Genomic DNA, 22,310 nt, shown 5'->3' with positions numbered 1-22,310 from the left:
TACTCTCTATGGAGATGAGGTTGCTATTATAAACCCTCCATTAAAAGACCAAACAAAAGCCTCAAAGCATGAGAAGAAGGAGCTCACTGAAGCCTTATTTCCTATTGCCCTAGCAGTAACTGAACTCTAACAAAATATTTGCCTACCACTTTGTAGAAGTACAAGCAGTCAAGAGAACTATTCAAACAAGTAACTAAGAATTCTTTAGAGCCTTTCTTACATTATTCACAATTTGCACTTCCTCTTATAATTAGCGAAGCAAAGAGTGAAACAATGGAAACAACTATCACAATATTGTTTGCAGATAATGGTGCCCATTGCAAAAAGCAAGAACATAATTAAAGATTTACTCACAATTAACTACAAAGCACAATACAAACTATTAAGATTTGTTGTTCTGTCATGACAGTGGCCTCCATGGTTTCACAGACACTTAGCTTTCCAACAGTAATTCTGTGCTGTTTGTATTCACTGATTGCATATGATGTCACTTGCCAAAAAAATCTTGTAATAACACCAGAGTTACTTTTGAATCAGTGCAGTTCTGTTCCAGTACAGGAGAATAACCTATCTTTTTACTGAGCATAAAAGATGAAATTCACCACTGCACTACTCTTCCTTCTCCAGATCATTTTAACATGAAAGAAACAAACAGCATTCTTCACAAGAAGTAAGCCATCAGATTTAAAAGTGGTATTAATTACACCTAATAAAGCCTTATAAACAGTGTATGCTTCAAATTAACTTTATTTGGTTATGCATTTTTGGTTGAGTTTTGTATATAATGACTTATAAATTCAAACATTACTTTGCAACAGAACAATGTGGAAAAGTTAATGGAAAACTGACATTTCACGTAAGATTCTTTTATTGACACCTCTGCTTTAAGGAAAGCACACAATTATTTCATTTATTAATTTATAAATGCATAAATTGAAGATACTGTTATAGAAATGACAGGAAAATAGCAAATTCCTACCTTTGTGTTGTCATGCATATTCAAAATATCTTCTACAATTTCAGATAAATCCATGTCCAACTCCTTGCACACAAAAGAATTAGAAAAGAGATTCAAATTCTCAAAGCACTCTGGAGCAGTATGTGTTCAGAATAAAAATGCAACTATCAGAACGCTGACGATATCACTATGTAGTTCACAACTGAGTGCTTCCAGACAATTGTACTTTTGTACCTGAGGTTCCTTTATATGAAACAGCATACATTACAGTCACGGTGGTACTCTGGTTTACAGCAGGGCAAAGTTATATTATCAATAGTTCTCAGTTAAGACAGTTTAAGAGTTGTTTCATTTCACTAACACTATGATCAAACAAGATTGTCATCTGAAAGAGGAATATTACTCCTGCTTTTAAAAGATGATTTTAGGAAACAGAAGCAAGTGAGCAAGAAAATACATACGTATAACTTACAGGTATTTTATCAGTACGGTTATCTTTCCAGACCTCTAAAAGCGCAACCATCATTTCTTTAAGTTCTGTGCGAGACAGCACACCATCCCGATCAATGTCAAAAACCTTGAAGCAAACTGGGGGGAAAAAAAAGGAAATAACTTTTGTGCATTAGAACCACTCAACAACATTTTTTTTTTTCCCTTGCAGAATGCAAGTCTTCAGAGTCACAAGAACATGACTTAGTGCTGACAGTTCTGATGAGGCAGGATGCATGGGTAGTGAGGAAATGGAGCAGCTGTGTTTAATAAACTGTAATCTGGATTCCTGCAATTTTGTGCTGTGTTTTCTGATGTGACTTAGCAGGGAACATATGTGCATACAGAAATTCCCAGTAAATGCTTTTAAGTTCCAGCAATATGGCTTTGGAGAAGTATGGAAGGAAGGTTCTCCCAAAGCAAAACAACCACCCTGCAGGGAAGAAGCCAGCTGAAAGCTGACAGCAGACAGGACAACACACACTAGCTACAGAACACTCCAACATAACTTCCAAAGTATTAGCTATGGAGGTACAAAGAACTCAGTTTCACCATGCTTTAAAAAGGGAAGTCTTCCTACTTAAAACTTCATTTTATTTTTTAACTTCTGAAGACATTCAAGTAGAACGAATTTCTAAGAAGGTGAAAACAACTAAGCATACTCGCTCAAACTGAAGAAGTTCTCTAAAAATTAATAGTTAATACTTTGCATACTTACACTTCTGCCTTTCTGCCAGGGGTCCCCTGCAACATGCTGAGAGCCCACAGGAAATTTCTTTAAAATCTATGTGATTGTCTCGGTTTTCATCAAAGGCATTAAACAAACCTGCAAACAACAAAGCATCTGTTACAGCACCTGACTGAAACAGTTGACAACAGCATCTATGTGAATTGTAACAGTTCACACAGCAAGGACAAACACTTGTAATTTTAACTGATTTTTAATAAGTGTATTAAAGAACACAACAGCCAGAAGTACTGCTTCCCTTTGTCATTCTACGTTTCACAAGCAATGCAGATTCTCAGGCATTGTTTCTTATTTCCAACGCTCACAAGTCAGTGAACTGAACTTAAGCTTAAAATATTAAGAAAACAGCAAAACCACAAACCCATTTCTGAAGCCCTAAAATCTGTATGTCAGGAGGCCATCAGGGCCCCAACAGCACAGCACACTGCTTCCTCACGTGTTCTGTCGCAGTTCCATACCTTCACTCAGAGATGGATGAATAGGAGGGGAAACCAAGGGAGCAAATGTTTCTAAATCAAAGCGTCCAGTTCTTGATTGAGCTTTTAGCAGCCAGTACCGTTTCTCAAGATCAATGATGTCAGATTCTTCCACTGTATAAGCAACACAAAGAAAAGGAGATCTAGCAACATCTGGACCATGTTAGAACTGGGCACTAAGTATGATTACAGCACTATTTTGTCACAAAGAGAATGGTGCAATTTTTTTTCTGTTTGATTCATGCGTATAAATAATAAAGATACAAGCTATAAAGTTCTGTTATTACCTGGTTTACCTAGAGAATAATTTTAGCTATTCAATGTCAAGGAACGTGACGTCAGCGAGTGATGAGTGTTTAGAAGTACAGAAATGACACTACAAAAGGCTCCAGCAATCTCTTCATTTTCACATGTTCTCAATGAATTGAACACGCAGGATATATGACAATGCCATCTTTCAAAACTAGCCAATATTTACATTCTCTAAAATGGATGTAAAGCAGCACACAAAAAAAAAAGCAACCAGAACTCTTAAAAAAAAAATCCCTTGGTGCCCTTGAAAAATCCCTATATGAAAGTTTGGGCCTACTTATAGAGAAGTAAGGTTGAATTTCGATGTGAAATTCACACACTACTCCAGCATCATTTCCAAACTTATTTTACTCTGCTGTTTTTATCATAGATGCACCTAGAAATCTGGTCAACATTGCAGAGGGATTACATAAACCCCAAAGTGACTTTATACCAAGGAACTCACAATCTGATTAAAGAAAGGGAAAAGGAAAGAGACTGAGTAAAAAGGCATTAGGCAAAGGTGAACAGAAATAGGGATAAGTTTAGTTTTCTTTCAGAACACACACAAAGGCTAATTTCTTTAAGTTTCACAGATCAGCTGTAGTTTTACCCTTCAAATTAATATCATTTTTATATAAATATATATATTTTTTAATTTCTGCACAACAATACTTTTAGCCTTTTTACATATGCAAGTGTGTCACAGCACTGCTTCAGGTCAGTGCAAATTAATTGGTTCTCTAATAGATATGTAATGACAAAGCTGTCTATATTAAGAACCACTACGTGTGATCCCATTCCCAGATGGTTCTGAGCCTTTAAATCCATGCCAGCTTTCTAATAGGTTTAACTTGAGCTATTTGGCCTGGTTTAGTCTACAGAAACAATAATAATCCTGTAAAGCTTAAGAAAAGACCAAAAAAGTCACATGTCAAGTTAAAATTGTATTGATTTTTCCTATTCATGTCATTTATAGAAGTAATTTATTCCAAATACTAGCTTAGGTAACACAAGCATGATCTAACTGCAGCTACCCAACAGGCAGGGGGCATTATGCAACACAAAGCATACATCCAGAACAAAGTCTGGAAATTGTTAATGAAAAATTAACATCTGAAGTCAAGCTCAAGGAGCAGGAAAGGTTTGGATCTCCCTGTGCTTTTACGCAGCAACTAGAAAAGCAACTTCAGTGAAAATAAGCCCTCCTCCAATGCACATTCAGCACAGGCACAAAACAGATGAGAGCTGATGTGCAGTACATCCACACAAAAGCTGCAGCTTGAGGGTCGTGTATTTCTCATGTAACTCCAACTTACCATGCACTTAGTGCCAGGCACACACTGCAGCATCCTCACTTGCACCACTATCAGCTACTGTGCATTTACATGGTAAGTGAGATAAGAGAACTGATCCTGCAGAAAAAACTGATTTATTTCTTCTCTCCTCCTCTTTCCCAGCTGGATCAGTTCCCTTATCTGGACTGTCATCTGCTGGTTCTTGATTGTGTTGGAATACATATGGAAACACTAATCTACACATATAAAGGAATATGATTCCACTAGAATTCAAGGAGTAACAGGACAGTTACTTCTTTGAAAATCGCATATCGAAACATCACAGATGCTTAAGACAGTGCCACAGATGCAGGCAGTTCCATGGGCCTAAATGCAACAGCCAAGAGGCAGGCAGCTGGTGTGTGCCATGAAACGGCAGTGCTGTGATGGCTCAGTGACACTCCTGTCTCACTCTGGGCAGTACAGGTGAGAAAGAGTCTGCCAGATAAAATACACTTTCCCTCAATCTCACTGCCTCCACAGGGATCAGTATGCTACCACACTGAAAGAGCCTGCATGGAGTCATATAAGAGCTGCAGTATCAGCATTCTGCAGCAGTGCAAAAAGGCATATTTGTGGAGTTGCAAGAACAGAAATAACCAAAAATTAAAATAACCAATGAAAAGTGAAAGCAACTTTATGAGATAGAAAAATACAAGAAGATTCTCTGAACTGCTAGGCACCAAACAAGGGCAGAACCTGAAGGGGCAGGACAGCCAGGAGGGACTACTGGGGGGAACAGTGATAGGATACAGGAAAGAGCTTTAAACCAAAGAGCCAAACATTTTAGAAAGTGAGACTGACAGGGGACAAAGAAGCATTCTTTGTGCTGAATAGACCTACATGACTCAGACTGAGACTAGAAGTAAAAATGTAACAATATTTTTATCTCAGGGTAACAAGGAATTGTAGGCCTACCTCACTTGCATAAAATAGAGACTTACTGGATTATAGCACATGTAAATATTTAAGCCTGAAGAGCAGAAGCCAGCTGTCAGGTAATTTCTTCAGTGGTTTTTTTTGCACATAATGTCACAAATTAATCCCAGCATACGTAATGCACCATACACCATACATTCCTCATTACACCTAATGAGGAGTCCTGTGCACTTAGGATACATACATACAATCATGTTTGATACTGAAGTTTAAATGAAGCGTGGTAAGAATTACTTACCATCCTAATGTTTATGTACTTATACTGATGCGTATGAAAAAATGCCATCTTCCTTGCAATTGGCTTTGCATTAAGTATTTTAACTTCTCAAAGCATAAATTTCTGTTTCTAATGCCTGTACAAACCAAATCAGGAGGTGAAAGTAGACTTTCATTTAGTGGGTCAAAATGTAAACGTTACTTACATTATTTAATCTTCTAAATATAATATATTCCAAAACATAAGAACAGAATAGCTTTTTAGGCAAATACTCATTTTTGTCAATTAAAGATACGTAATTATTCAAGGTAACACACGTTAGGCACCTGTGAAATTTAAGCATAAGCAACCATGGGATGGTGATATTTCATTTCCCTCTTGCCATTTCTCTATTAAAACATGGAAAACTTCCAGATCTGTAGGATCAAGAATGGGGCTTTCTAGTTCAGCTCTGAGACTCAGTGTCAGACAAGCACGACCAGAGGGATGAGACAAGGGCCAGCACAGGTCTAACTGGAGCCTCATACAGCAAAGGAAGAAGAGGTAAACTAATGCTTTTCAGGAAGAACTGCACACCTACTGAAAACAAGCCAATTTAAAACCAGCCACTGCATGGTGACTGATAGGCTGCAACGTCAGCAATAAATACTAAAAAGAAAAGAAAGAAAGCACTCTTCATTTTAATTCCATTTCCATGAAACGTACTCCCTAAATATTACACAGGTAGCAATGCCATGAATAATATTCTTAGGAAAAAAAATTTAAGGTTTCATTACAGTTTTGTTGTTGTTGTTGTTTGGTTTTTAAACAGCATCAGAATGAAAGACCCATCTGAATATATTTTATGAATGATTTAATTTTTACCTACCTACTGGCACAATCCTGTCTGGCTCACAGCAGCAGAAGCATACCATATTCTCAACATTTTACCTGAAACTCGGCTCGCTTCTCCGCTCACCATGACAGCCTGCAGGCAAAGCCCAGCCCCCAGGCACAGCGCTGCTCATCGCCACCCACCCGGGCCAGACCCAAGGCAGAACGGTGAACACGGCAGCACTCCTGTGAACGTGGCTGCTCACCACTTTCAAATTAACGTATGGAAGATCCTGGGACCTGGGGCACAGAGAGCTGCTTTGCAGGACATAAAATAACCTGGGAACTAAGAGGATAACAAAGTGCAAGATGCAGCTTAAGTGACACTGAGGCTTTTTCTTATTGGCCTGCTCTGCTGGAATACCTTTTTCCCCTGTCCTCTCCCCCTCCCTTTGCTTCTTTAATTACTATTTTTTTTTATTAAAGGACACACAAAGAAGGGAACACTACAACTTCAGCCAAGACATTACAGTGCATCAGAGCCTACCAACCAGACACTCACCTAGCAGAACACAGCGTGTATCACTGCCTTAAGGATTTGAACACGCACTGCAGAGGCATAAAGCGTGACACCTCGCCTCGAAGCACACAGTCACACACTCAAAAAAAAAAACAACAGGAGAGAACAGAATGTATCCTAAAAACACCTTTAATAAAACCTGAATTTTCATAACCATCTTACACAGGGGCCTTCTGTGCATCATTAAGAGATGGTGTTTCAAGGGTGGGTACCACAACTGAAGAAGTAGAAAAGCACATCCCAGCAGCCCATGTGAAGCAGTTGCCCACTGTGCTGCACAGACCTGTGTTGCATCATGAACTTCTCCGACAGAAGAGGTTACTTCCACAGCACTCAGTTTCAACTTAAGTTTCAAAAACTCACTCCTGCTTTGCAATCATGCCATCCAGCTATCCAGGACTTCTCTCATTGTATTAAATCAGCAATAACTATGTTCTAGAATATAGTCATTACACTGATTAAACACTGTCACGCTGAATCTCTGAGAGCTGTCAGAAAAGCAAAGAGTTTTGATCAATTTTCCTGACAGCAGAAGATGGTTCCCTCAGAAGAGTATTAGGATGTCAGTAAAAGTGAGTGACACAAGAACAGGATGACAGAGAAGGACAAATTACATAGCCTATCACTGTGCTACCTCTGTAAGTGGGACTATTCTCCTCATAGAAAAGGACAGAAAACCTGAATACACAGGACCAGCACAGGGCAGTGGGATACACCAAACTGACACAGCTGCAAAAAGGCAACACCACCTACGCTGCATCAGAAGAATTATGCCCTCCCAGTCCATAATACCTCACCTTTCCAGATGCCCCTGTTCCTCTGCATCCAGCTGCTAAAATGAGCAACAGAGAGCTCCACTGTGTATTTAGGATGGGCACTTGCCAGGGCACCAGAACAACAGCTGGTTCAAAGTTAGCAGCAGTTCCTGACAGGACTGTCTCTGATTTACAAGTACCACTACAATGCTATTCAATATGATGATCAACTAAACAAAACCAAGAAGTATGCAATCACACCAAAAAACTGAGACAATCCAAAAGGTTTGCCTGTTTTTGTCACTGTTTGCACAGAAGGGAGACTCATAGCCACTACACCATTTGTGGAGAACAATGGTCCAAGAAAACTAAGTTATTTTGGTAACTTTTAAACAAAATGACTCATATTTTTGATTTAAGCGAAATGGAACAAATTTGATTAAAAGCAGCAAGTGTGTGTAACTTCCTGTATCTTTGAAGTTTAATTTCCAATTATGTGTTGAGAAAAATAATTGAAGTCATCTGCATTCCAAAACAAATGTTATTTACAACTGAAAAATTAGAATTCCTTTGTTTCCCTGGGAGCCTGGCTCATTAAACAAATGTAAATGGAGTCACTGGTGCCTTGCAGTACAATGCTCACTGTCGATTTCTAAATCAATGTTAATGTTCCCTATTTTATTGTTCTGATTTTTCACATCCCATCAGTTTTTAACAGAACACGCAGAGCTGGGGCCCGAGCACAGCCCCAGCAGTGGGGATACACTGACACCACACCAGAGAGTTTCATTAATGAGTTTTCAGCTGAGAGCAGAAATTCCCAACTTGCACTCTCTCATACGTTCTGCTAACAGCATCTGTCTGAGTTTAGTCAACATTCTTTCTGTTCCTTTTTCTCCCAAAGGACAACTATTATCCCCATCACAAGAATTACAAACAAACCTGACTTCAGACAAAAGGAACTCCTATGCTCTATCCGTTCAGCTAAGTTAAGATTACTTTCTTGTTCTCCAGACTGACTTAACTACACTATAGATACTGAACTTTAAAAAAAAAAAAGAGCAAGGCCCCAGGTGTCCGTATCTCATTCAGTGCAATTACTTTTAAGTGCACAAGCACTCAGATTATCCTTACTTTTGCATCTGTTGTGAGATTCCTATACTGCCTCAAGTCTCAAGGGAAACCATTGGACACAATGAAAAGCATTTGTTCAGGCTTTGGGAGGGCTGGGCAGTTCACCAGTTTGTCTCCTTACTATCTCCAACTGCAGTCAGTTTCCCACATCTGTCTTCCGAATGATACCAAGCTGCAGCCACCTTAACACAGCACAAACACACCGGTTTTTCTGTTAACAACATTTGTTGTAAGATAACAGAACTACAAGAAATTTAATTTTATCTAGCAGTCCAAACACATCCTGTAACGTGAGCTTTCCAGTCGAGGTCAAGTATACTGAACCTGCAGACACCTCACAGTTTGAAACGTTTTACTGATTCAGTGCTAAGTGTAAGCTGTGCTATTCACCTGAACAGAATGAAAACCTTGATCCTAGATTCACTGTATACCTGAAGATTCAACAATTGTTTCAAACACTGACAAATATTTATTTTTATTTCAGCTTTTTAATCCTGACAAAGGAAAACCTAATTTCTTGTTCACTTCCATCTTCATTATGAGCACCCAAGAGCTTCTCCAAGTAAGCTGTTGGTGAAGAAACACAGTACTGCCGGCTGCTTCAATACACTGAATTTCTCAGTAGCCTGATCTCATATGCAGCAACACTTTGTTGCTTTGTTTTCCCCTGAATGCAAGGGTTTGGGTCTTTTTTTCCCCACTAGAATATACAGTTAGTGTTGGAACACCCAGTAGAGACATGAAATTCTGTATTTTTCACAAGGCTTTAAAGATGAAGTCGCTTCTCCAACAGATCACGAAGCCACACAAACCAGAACGCATAAAGGAGCAGCCATGCCTGCACATCTCCCAGATAAAAAAAACGCTAAGCACCCACAGAACCTACACAATTCAGAAAGGGTTTTTTTGTTATTATTCCCTTCTGTCCTATAGGGCTTTGGAGTGGTTTCCTGAAGCCTCCATGTCTACTGCAATCTCTCTTGCAAATAAGTTACCTACCTATAAATTCTGGTTTTATTATGTACTTTCATTTTAGATGGTCAAAACACAATTGTAATGCTCACACTTAAAAGCAAAAGATAAAACTAAATGTAATTTTATACAAATAATTCAACTACTAAAGAGATAAAATGCCAGGCTCCACCTGAAGAAATCTGATTGCTTGCTCCACCTGAAGCACATGGAGATTGTTCAAACCACTGATATCTCAATAGCAAACACCTTTTTCCTAAGGGATATCAAGTCCCCAATACTACTGTGCTGTGTGCTTACGTTATGCATGCCATCTGACCTGCCAGCCTTTTGTTTTTACATTTCATCTACAAAAACAGCTGCTCCTCCTTTTACATCAAGATGTAGACATAAGGAAGCATTTGCTCTCTGGAGATCATTCCTACCTGCAGATCCTGAGGAGGCTACTCTTTACTTAATTTAGTTCCCTGACTACATCATACATCAGGAATATTTCTTAATTTACTGTAGAAAACAGATTAGGAGGTAATTATTTATTTTTGAAGCAGACATTATCATCAAAACTGTCTCAACAGTTTCATGACACCATATCTGGAAGAGCAAATACCACATCTGTATTAATGTCAAGTCTCTTTAGACTGATATATTTAGGAATCAATACTTAGATTGGATGGGGCCCTGGGCAGCCTGGTCTGGTATTAAATGTGGAGGTTGATGGCACTGCATGTGGCGGGGGGGTTGGAGATTCATGATCCTTGAGGTCCCTTCCAACCCTGGCCATTCTGTGAAGAAATTAGTTTTTTTTTTAATCAACCTTGTAATCACCACCTTCCATAGGAAATGCTGTTATTAAATGCTGTTCTCCCTTAGAAATAATGACCCAAGGTATCCTTTTCCATAACAACGTTTTATGTATCACAGCACAAAAACCAAAGAACAAGTTGGCACAGACAAGCTCTGTATGCTGAACAGAACTAATTAGAGTAGTAAGATTTAATGAACAACTGCAGCAAGACCACAGTTTTTGATCTCTGAAATAGTTTTAAGAAGCGTGCAAAATAACCATCTTTTACTTACAGTGTGTGACTCCAGCCAGGGTTTGATAGAAGGTAGGAGTGTCACTATCATCAGTGAGTGTCACATACACACCTCCAGACAGCAGCCAACGGGAAAACGTGAAAGCATCTTTGTTGTGCAACAGCCAAATCCTGAACTTCTCATAGTTTACCTTTTCACCCTATTAGAAAATAAGAAAACACCACTGTTTTTCTCTCCTTTCTCATTAATTGGTTCACCTGGTCTAGTATTAAATGGGGAGGTTGGTGGCCCTGCATGTGGCAGGGGGGTTGGAGATTCACGAAACCTTGAGGTCCCTTCCAACCCGGGCCATTCTGTGATTAAACAGAAACCATCTAGCTGTAAGAACAATAACTTCCTATAAAAATAAGCAATAAGATTATTTTTGGAGCCATGCCTGCTTTTCCATTTCATTCTGAAATACAGCACAGAGAAGGAAATGAGACTCCTCAGCTCTCCCTGCATTTCAGCCTCCTACTCAGCGTGGCCTTAGGAAAGTCATTTACTCTGCACCTCAGTTTATAGGAATTAGACAAAAAAATAGTTTCTTACAACTCACAGAAGCAGCAGTTATTTTTACGAATTTGAGCTTATTATGACAGATAAAAGCTCTTTTGTGCTGAATAGCTGATGCTAAAAAAAAATCATAAACACTCTTTTATATTTATGTAAGTATGCAAACACCTAACACAGAAAGTTTAGATTTGTGAATAACTAACAGCATGAAGAATCACTGCAGAAGCATTCAAAATTTATGCTTCTGTTGTCCAAAAACTACTTCATAGCATGCATGCAAATGTGACATTCACAGCATCTCCTAACTCAAGTTTCTCTTGCTGGACATCTTACAGAATTGGCTGTTCAGGAGTGCATGAAAGCCATGGATCCACACAACTTAAATGCACAGGAGGTTGTTTAAAACGTTTAGCTGACGGTGTTCAAGATGTGGCCGTGAAATCACAGCTTAGTTTTGTAGGCAACGTAGAAATACTGAAAATAAAATCAAGCTTACTATCAGCATACAAACACATTATCTAGAGGTCCTAATGACTATGGGAAATAAACAAGAGTCTGTAAACTAAAAAGCATGTGAAGCCATTGACTGGTTAAACTTCCCTAATATCACAGACCATTAAACTTCACTGAATTACATTTCTGGGGAACACAACAACTTGCATTTGGCCATGGACTAACGGCAACTGCCAACCGCAGAAAATGGTTAATCACCATTGCTGCTACATCATTTGCTTTGTATTCTAGTTGTAATGGATTATTTCAGATTCCAGACACTGATCTTCTCTGCCTCTTCTTTCTACGTTAGTGTTACGCTTTCCTCCTATAAATACATGCAGACCAAATTGCCTTCTCTATCTCCTTTGAATCATTATCCAGAAGTTTGGATCAGACACATCATCATTTTCTCAGTACCTTTTCCACTCTGCTTTCCTGCTACTTTTTCCCTACAGCTTTCTGCAAATGGAAGAGGAGCTAGGTTATGTTTCATAACGCTCTCGCATCATTCTAATTGATTGGAGCAACAAGAAGGACAAAGGACAGGAAAGTTTTGGCAGAAAAACCACTTGAACCACTTAAGTTTTACAGATGAGCCGTGGTGGAACTCAAGCAACCAGAGCAACACAGATATCACTGCATTTGTTTCCTTTATTTTAGAAACAGGAATGAGGAAGAGAGATAAATTTCAGAGTTCCTCCTTCTAGATGAGCACATACAATAACTCTGAAGGAAAGAATAAGAGCACCTATAAACATCACCCTGGAAAATATAAACTCATCTGCCATACGGCAGGAAGGAAGGCCCACAACAGGAACATTAAACTTTCTCATTCCCCAGCAAAGACCTAGTATGATTAACAGGTCAGTAAATCCTGCTGAGTGGGTCATTACACTATTTTTCTTTTAAAAGATAATCAATATGGAGCATTTTCTTGAACAGGAAAATGGTATCAAAGCAGATTGATATTTCTCTGCCTGCAAGATATTAATAAAGTATTTCTAGATTTCTTGGACAGTAAGCAATTAACTTTTAGGGTATAATTCATCATACCATATTGATGGGAAATTAAATATAGGAAACATTGAAATGGGTCAGCTCCAAAAACTGGACTGCAGCATACATATGATTGATGATTCCAGTCAAGAACGAAGAATGTAATCACTGCCCACAAAGCCAACATGATACCATGCCAGATTAAACAAGTTTGCCCAGCCAGTGCTGGTCACAAGCTTCACAGCACACCAAAGTTACCATAAATACAGTGCACCATACAATGTAAGGTAATAAAGTAATCTGAAATCCACAATTTAAGCTCCTCATCTAGCTTTTCAGTAGAATGTAGAACGACAACTAGATTTTACTGGTTTGTAGTCCTCCAATACCAAAAGAAACAAACAAATCAAACAAACCTGGCATTCTTTGGGGTGACTAGTGAGAAAGAAGTAGCTGTGAATATCCACAAGTCAACATAAGTAGCCTGTTTAAGATAGTGACTTCAGAAAGCTTCATGAAAATTACATTTCTCAAAGAACCTAATACACAAATAAATGTTGTAGCTCCTGGTAGGCACAGTGAGACACAAGGACTATTCTAAAGCTGTTATTTTTAAAGCAACAACTTCTAGTAGGCTTTTTCTTTCTTTTTAAAATCAAAGGAGCAGATTTTCTTTCTCCTCATAGATCTGTGTTCTAGCTTTCTTTCCCAACTGCAACAGAATGACAAATTGATAAATAAAATTATACTAGTGATATTCATACTTAAATTCACTTGATACCACGATTATTCTTGGGAAACAGTATCTTTCAAAGCAGCATAGTAAGCAAAGCAGGATGGTGAACTCTTGCGTGTACACACCAAGTTGCAACTTACATCAGTAAGTGTGTATTACAAGATAAAGAACTTAATTTCTCTAAACAAGGTACTAGCATGTATATGGCAGAAAAACTGCACAATGCAATAGTCAATTTTTTCATGCAATGAGATAAAACTTGTATTAAATACCTCAGAGAAACATTTCTTGAGAGACTCTGGGACTTTCCCATCAACAACATGCAGCATCTTTTCCATCTCATCACGAACCACATAACTCCCAGATTCATTAGAAAAGAGACTGAAAATGTCTGAGGAAGAAGAGAAGTGTTTAAGCAACTACTGTAGCTATACTTTTCAAATACCAGGTTTAGAACTGGCTAAGAGCTCCAAAAGCAATGCAACAACTAAAGCACTGAAAACTTGCATTGATTCAATTCCAATACAACTCAATAAGGTTTAGATTGAGAAATATTTCCTTTTTCTTTTATCATTGCCCATTAATACAAAGTAAAAAAGCATATTCTATACACACTATCCTGTTGTTTTTTTGTTTGTTTTTAAGTTACATTACTTACATTTTGTTTTCTCCTCCTCTTTGCCTCTAGTGAGTAGAACTAATCCAACTATCAAGTTATTGAAGTGCAGCCCTTTGGATATGCCTCCAAATGAACAGTAGATAACCTAGGAGAATAAAGCAGAAGTTAAACCACAAAGATAAGAGAGAATGGAAAGCAAGAAGTTATAGCAGGGCTCTACTTTGCATGTTTTTTTTCCAGTTAATCACCTCACAGCCAGCTAAACACTTTTAATATTAATTCTGAAACACCTTTGTCGATATTCCAGTTATAAAGTTGTCTTTTGAGGGTCTTTCAATTAGTGAAAGACACATTTTTCCTGAACAGAAGTGTTTTTTAAAAAGCTGCAATCCTGCAAAGAAGGATTCATTCACCTATGCTATTTCTCTACTCTTCTTTATCAAGGTAATGAAGGTGGTAGCTCTGAGGTTATCATACCCCGATCTGGAAGAGAGTCCAAGAGGTTGTTGGAGCAACAAGAGCTTCGTTACCCAATCAGTGGAGATGTGCTTTCAGTAAACCATTAAAAATCTGATTCGTAAAGATGTGACAGGGAAAAAACAACCAGGCTTTTAACTGTTTGTGCACTGCCCCTGTTGCTACAATGCCCACTCCAAGTTAGTACACTATTCTGCTAACAGTGGGATTTACACCTGTTGTTGTACTGCTTTTCTAACTTGCACTCCTCCTTTAAATCCCAAAATACATTCCCACAGCACCAGTACCTCATTAGTATCACAAGAGAGATACCTACTTCAGCCATAAGAAAATAATGCAGTCAGAACTTATACATTATTCTTAGATAGAAGAATTATTTCAGCACTTCTGTTTTTTTTTAGTATGATTTTCTTATAAGTATTACACAGGGCATCTAACCATAAAGAGAAAGCATTAAGTGCAGCCAAAGGGAACTATTACTGTGAAAGGGCAGAACAAAGTGATTTGTCACTGATCACAGCTTGGATAGCAGATTTATGTGCTGACCTTTAGTTTAAAGAAGTTATATTTAGGGAGAAAAAAAAAAAAAAAGAGAGAGAGAGAGAGAGGGCAAAATAAAGAAATTGAGCTCGACTTTTATAAACAAAAGTATTATGTACATGTTAAATAGTGTCCGTTTTGCATTACAGTGCAAATGAACACTGTTACAAACAGGACATGCATGTGAAGTTATGTACCTTTTCCCATTCTTCTCCCATAAAAGCACATTCTTTGTATGACAACTTAGCCAAATAGCAATAGCAGAGTTCAGAGGTCAGTGGGGCTTCCATGTTATTGTAAACAGAGCCACTACTCTGTGAATCACCAACAGAGCAGAGAGAATCATCTGAAAATCACTGAACAAAACCCACAGGTTGAGGACCTCTCACAAACAGAACTGAGATGATAAAGCTACTGGATGCACCCACTGACTGCATCACTATAAATACTACATCTATTGCACAAAAAAATACAGGAATCATCTTAAGTCATAAATAAATTACCAACTGCATTTAAATATGATTAGAATTTTTGTGTGCATGTGTGTTTTAAGTACTTTCCCTCTTCTGTCTCTCAACACCGCAGCTTTATCACTGGTTTAACCCAGCACCTTTGCCTGCCCAACAAGTCCCACACCCCACTTTCTCTATCTATTCCAAAGCAAGCATTCATGTAGCAGGACTATGAATGAAATTAGGGAACAAATTTGGATTTGAAATAACCATTTTTGTTATCAGGTTTCACTAATCCACTTCACTCAAAGCAGTTGACCTCTAGGCAAGAATAAGCAGCTAGAATTAAGCTGACCATGAAACTGCTATGAAATAACTACACAAATCACATTTCAAATACCATGAGAGAACATCTATACCCTACCATAACTGTGCAGGACATTCTGTGTCAGAGTGCAATCTATTATCAGTCGTGTCTTTCAAAGGAGCCCTACAGCCCACTGCAACCAAGTGTATTAAGGAGAAAAATCAATTCTTAACAGACTGAAATCCCTTTGCAAAACGTGAGCGTCATGTCTCCCAAAACAAGACCAATGTTACTATCTCATTCACTCAGGTCTACATGCCAGGAAACATTTTATCCAAGACATGACAGGTGCCAACATTTTTTTACACTCACTGTAAGCCACTATATCAGTTAAGTCTCTCACCAAGACTTATCTTTTTTACACCAGCAAAGTAAAATCTAACGAATTTTGATACAAGTTTTTCTTTACTCTGGAAAAAGACTTCAGAAAAAGTAAAATCTTCCTGCATTGTTCAGAAGATGACTTTTGAGATTATCAGCTGATTGCTGTTTGTCATTAATATAAGAAAATTCAACTCTCAGAAGTTTAATCACTTACATTAAATTTCATGAGAAAGTACTTAAGAATCACCATAGCGGTAATGTGACCCTTTCTGAGCAACAACAGAAACATACTAACTGCCATAAATACGTGCAAAAAGACTGCACTGAGGCTTCAAACCTGTAGCTGAAAATTCCCTCAAGCACACAGTATGTTTAACGACTTCCATATCTGAAGAGGCTGGCTTATGTCTCCTTTCAGTTCTCAAAAAAATGAACTGAAGTTCAAAGATGAGTGTCAGAAACATCTATTCACAACAGTAAGTTAGATGTGTTTCCTTGAGTACTTCAACCTGGAAGAGCTGGAATTCTTCAAGAAGTCCACAGCTTAAATGGAGCAGAAAGTTGCAGGACCCCAAATCCTTCCCCTCTAGTGACAGCAGTGACTGCTGCAGCCAGAGTCCTCAATCTTGCAGCACAAGCAAAGAGTGGAAGAAAACAGCTAAATACCAGATCCACATGAATGAGTTGCTAGCTCATACCATCTCAGGTGTGGTTTCCACGTCAAAAATTCAGCCAGAACTGGGAGTAACCAAACAAAACCAGCCATGGGCTTGCCAAGGCTGCTGGGTAGGTCTGGCTAAGCCACATAGCACCGTACCAGCAAACAGAAGCAAAGGAAACACCTAACACAGACCAGCTACTATTAACTACTTAACTCCCATTCATACAACAAGGTACAGAAAAACCTACCACTGCTGTCTTTGCAGCAATAGGAAGCAGACTAGCAGTTGCAGTGGGTGTTCCAGCCCACCTCCACAGAAACACTGAGCAACAAGGTAGTAGGAAGTTCCAAAATCTCATTCACTTCCATACCAAAGTTATTACCTGACATAATTCAGGTTATTACCAGACAGATTCCCTGAAAACACTTATGTCCAAACAGTTCTGCATGATACCTTTGGGAGATGCTCCCCTTGTCCACCTATCATGCTGTCACTTCCATTGCTACGCACTCAAGACTACCAAAAGATGTCTGAAGGCAAGTTTAAATGAGGTTCACAATATAGAAGGATCTCATTCTATCAGAGACGTAACATATAACTTGCAATTTCATTCTGCTGAGATACACAGTGCTACCCAAACACATTAAACTCCCATAGGATGCTCAGATCATCATCTGCTATTACCAAAGTTTAATGCACTTGCAAATGCTTGAGGGGATAAATTATTAGAACTAAATTTGTGCTCTATTTGGACCCAGTGTTATGGCAGAGATTTGAATTCCACTCTTTCTACTTCTAATCATTCCGATTTCAAAAGATGCCTCCAAGGCTACACTGCATATGTAAGTAATTTACCTTTATATTACATTGGAGCTATTACTTTAAAAGAAAACGCACAGCTCTGCTGAATACCATAGTTTAAGTCTTAATATAGCTACTTTAGAGCCAGGAAAAACAAACAAATAAGAAATCCACTCAGAGCATAAAAAGGGCCATAATTCCTACATTATCATCAGATACAGAACACACACTGGTACTGCATGAAAAATGGAAAGAAATTAAATTTGGTTGCATATTTCTATAGGCATATTTGTGTACGCACATCTATGGGTATACATTATCAACCACACACCTCCCCAGAGAAGTTTGCAGATTACCTCAGCAACTTTTGGAGGGACTCCATCACCAAGAACTTCCCTGATGAAGCACTGTTGGGTCATATAATACGAGAGTCCACAAGTTCTCTTAAAAGCATCTTTCAGTCGCTTTAGCTCTATGTCTGTAACTGTATTGAGTCAGAGGAGAAAAAAAGATTTGGTCAGCAATATCATGGAAATGTAACAGCTTAAGGACTACCAAGAACCTATACACATTATGTTTACCATAAAGTAAAAAGATCTGAAGAAATTAAATGCATAATTTTACCCAGGCAGTGGTAGATGATGAGATCCAATATTCTAACCTTAGAGAGAACTGAAAGTTAACAATAATTACAATCAGTTTGCTGTCTAAATTTTCGTTGACTACAATAACGTATTACAAGTTTGTTGTAAATTAAGTACCATTATTCTCATACAAAAGGAAAATTAAGTAGTATTATAATTGATTTTATGTTGCACACAAGCCAGAGAGATGATCTGTAAACCAACAGCAGTGAGTATAATTGAGAGCAGCTCCAGCAGCACACTTCAAACAACCCCATCTCACAACCAGCCTACTTTTCTGTAGGAAAAAAAATGGTCATTACTTACTGGCTTATAAGACAGTGGAGCAAAACATGAATTTAACAGCAAAGCTAGTTTGGACTAAAAGTAACTCTTCACCTCAGGTTATCCCACATACTCAAAACCCGATTACCAGCTGAAATCTGTTCAAACTTTTCGGAAGCTTTACACATGAGGAGTTTGAAGAGATCCGCTATATACTTGCACATGACTATTCTCAAAAGCAGCCCTGCCTTCCTATTTCACAAGTGTGAGGCAATCTTCTAACAATACGGTTAAGAAGCTCTGCACAAAGCACAGCACTGCTACAGTCCCACCAGCATCAAGTACTCTCGTAAAGTACCTCAATGAACAGAACAAGTACTTTGTCAAAATCAAGCTGCAGAGCATCACAGTGTTCTGGATCCCAAGCAAGTTCCCACGTACTGCAGAAAGAGCTATTTAGCATCCAGGCACCAAGGAACTGATGCTGTACATGACAGCTATTTCACTGTATTTACAGGAAGACATTTTCCTTTCCTTGCTATCACCAGTCAGATGGAGCAATTCCAAATGGCCAAAAGCTTGTCAAGGTTTTTGTCAGCCAAAATAAAACAGAACACTTCAGAACTTATCCAGCACTCTTTATTGCTTCTACATTTCAATTAATTCATCCAAAAAAAAATCATTCCTTGAAAAATAAATCATGTCAAAATGTTCCCTCTGAATTTCAAACCTCATCAGCACTGAAGTAGCCTGGTGACTTTACAGCTGTGCCTAAGAGCAAAAATTGGGTCAAGTTTCTTTTCAAATGTTATTATAGATTCTGGGGACTTTTTTTTTTTTTTAAACCAGAAAAAGAATCCAGGGATCTCAGAAATATACCTGAAGTGTGATCCACACAGCACTGGTGCTACCAATAAATAAGAATTTGGCTAGAGACATACTCAAATTATTATCATTGTGTCTTATTTTAATAAGCGTAGACCAATTACAAGGGAAAAGAATGTTGAGATTCCACTGCTACCCAGCACATACGGTGTTGAAATGCACTGTCCTGAGACAGCAGTGCCCAGAGTCCTGCAAGGGATGCCCATTCTGGGTAGGGATGGGCAGGGAGAAGCCAACCAGCACTGCTCACACCTTCACAAAGAACTGTCAGTATGACGTTAAGTAGCTGATAAGATGATACTGCCAGTCCATGTCATGCCTCAAATGTAAATTACTAGCACTAGAGATGACAATGTTATTGTTTGCATACAGAAAGTACAAAACAGGGCATGGAATTACAGAAAAGATAATCATTTCCCTTCCTTCCCCAGGACACACTGAAGTGACTGAAGCAGGCCGCCTCAAATCATCTGCAAAGCTTCACAAAAATAAATTCATTATACATTTAGATGAAAGCACATGAAAGTACTACTGAAATGAGTAGAGAAGAAAAAGATATTATCAGTGTTTAAGTCTGGAAGACATAAAATATTTGAATACAGAATTCCAACAAAAAACTTATAACTATTTGACAAAGACGTAGAGCGTGATGAGAAGAAATAAGTCCTAAATTAGCAAATACTCCCAGAAGCAAGACATTTATTACAACGATAAAAATGAGCACACCCACACGCCCACAAGCAACTGTTTGTCAGTTGCACAAATCCTACGCTGAACAGGCAGTCCAACTGAGGTCAGAGGTGTTCTTTATGCAACATAGATATTATTAAGAGGTCAATGTCAAACACTGCACTCAGCTTCCAAACAGCAGCCTTGAACAGCACTTCCCTGGATTTACTGGAGATCTTTTTTTGTCTCTACAACACCTACAAAGCCCACCCCACACTGCTTTCCCTACACATGCACAGATGCTGTGCTTGCAGACACTGCTGCTGCATTCACAACCTGTGAAAAACAGCACACCTAAGACTTCCCAAAATAAGCTTATGATAGTCAACACAGCAACACATCTTGTCATTCCTACCAGTAACAGGTGGCAGAACCTCAATCTCACAGCAGAGAAAGCTGTGCAGCCATTAACTGGAACCACGTGCCTGCTTCTACACATCTCAAGACTACGGAAGCCACCTTCTTATTGTAAGGATCCAATTCCAAATAATAAAAGCAAGTTTCAATAGTTACATATTGAATTCTAATTCTTACAACTGTATCTGAGTCAGCCTGCTGCCACATCACATCCCTGAAACAAGATGTCTTTTCCACCAAAGGAAAGGTCACAGGCTGTGCCTTTCTGTCCAGGCAACCTTAGTAGACAGCACAAACCTCCAGAGCACCACCTTGGCTGGATGCCTTCCAACAACACTGCAGACAGTTTAACAGAAGATTAGTGCAGCATCCATCCCTCCAGGGAATACTGGAGCTCCAGTTTGTTTAATAAAGTATAAATGAAACCACGCAACCTCAGCTAAAAATGTCACAGCAACTTACAGTAATTGTAACAAACCTCCCGCTCACCCAATTGCCAAGGTTATTTTTAGTTTAATAATGTTATTTAAACTTAATGCTGTTTATATGGATTTACGATCCTAGTATTATTTTTTTTAACTAACAGCAGCCCAGCTCAAGGGTTATATGGCACCTTCCAAAACCAACCACATCATTACACAGCTCCGTGCTGGAAGCCACCCTTTCTCTCTCTGCTGCTTTCACTCTAGGTGCCTATCAGCCAGTTCTCATCTCAGAGCTTTCCTTTCAGAATAAAGCTCTACCCACAATTCAAACTACGCATGCCTAAGCGCCCAGCCCTAGACTTAAAGCTCCTTGCTGGTTCTTTGCCTAGCCTGGAAGCAGAGCTAGAAAATATGGTTAAGTTGAGGTCAATTCCTCACTAGCAGAAGTGCCTGCCCTACCACATTTTCCTAGGTTAGATTCATCAGTCCCTAAAGGCTCTTACAAATTACTTTAATAGCACAAAAAGCAATGAAGACAACTAAAATCAGCCCAAATTCTACAAATTACAAAAAAAAAAAAGAAAGAAAAAAGAAAAAAGATACACCACCAAGAACACTTGAGGTCAAGAAGGAAACAACCACCATGCACCACAGTCTCTGCTCAGCACCAACAACCAGCTTGCACCTCTTGCAATGCCCTCTCCAACTCACCTCCCAGCTCGCACATTCTCACGCTGCTCACCACCACCCTCGCAAAGTTTAAAGACTTACAGGTGCAATGAAAAGTAACACCAAAGTCTGGGAGCAAGCACTGCTGCTTAAGATGCAATAGATCACACATGAATGTTAAGCATTATAAGAAATGGGTATTAATTTTGATGGAAGCTTATGTAAAGGTTAAAAGAAGTGGTTAGTCAGGCTTAATGGTTTTATTATAGCTTATATAGCATAATTATTATATACCCCGCCTACAACATGTGCAAAGAGTGAGCACAGTATACGCACTTTAAATTTCTGTTTCACATTTATTAGGAAAGTCAAGATCAGACACAAATGCCTTCCTTTGCAATGCCTCTTCTCCTGATCTTCAAGATCCAAGCAAAATAATATAAAATGCTGTGATGATGCAGAACGAGATACGAAATGCAGCCTTCTAAAGCATGAAAAATTGGCTGTTGTAGCAAGAGAGAAGAATAAAAGCACAGCATTCAGCTTTTTAAGACTGCCTGAGACAT

The 22,310-nt window shown here is 38.7% G+C and overlaps 1 protein-coding gene across 1 annotated transcript; it reads right to left on the bottom strand.

Moving 5' to 3' along the window:
- LOC104913924 (ubiquitin carboxyl-terminal hydrolase 32-like) lies at nt 1–18,903 on the bottom strand. The gene is made up of 9 exons (XM_031556492.1): nt 18,828–18,903; nt 18,128–18,255; nt 14,188–14,293; nt 13,802–13,920; nt 10,787–10,946; nt 2,654–2,785; nt 2,166–2,273; nt 1,431–1,546; nt 1–1,042 (listed from the first exon to the last, which is right to left on the bottom strand). Exons 1-9 carry the CDS (start codon nt 18,901–18,903, stop codon nt 914–916), a joined length of 1,074 nt encoding a protein of 357 aa, XP_031412352.1. The 3' UTR covers nt 1–913.
- Nucleotides 18,904–22,310: the final 3,407 nt, after the last annotated feature.

This window comes from Meleagris gallopavo, chromosome 21 (genome assembly GCF_000146605.3).
Source record: "Meleagris gallopavo isolate NT-WF06-2002-E0010 breed Aviagen turkey brand Nicholas breeding stock chromosome 21, Turkey_5.1, whole genome shotgun sequence".
Taxonomy (NCBI): Eukaryota; Metazoa; Chordata; class Aves; order Galliformes; family Phasianidae; genus Meleagris; species Meleagris gallopavo.
This window is presented reverse-complemented; position numbering and strand designations above follow the sequence as displayed.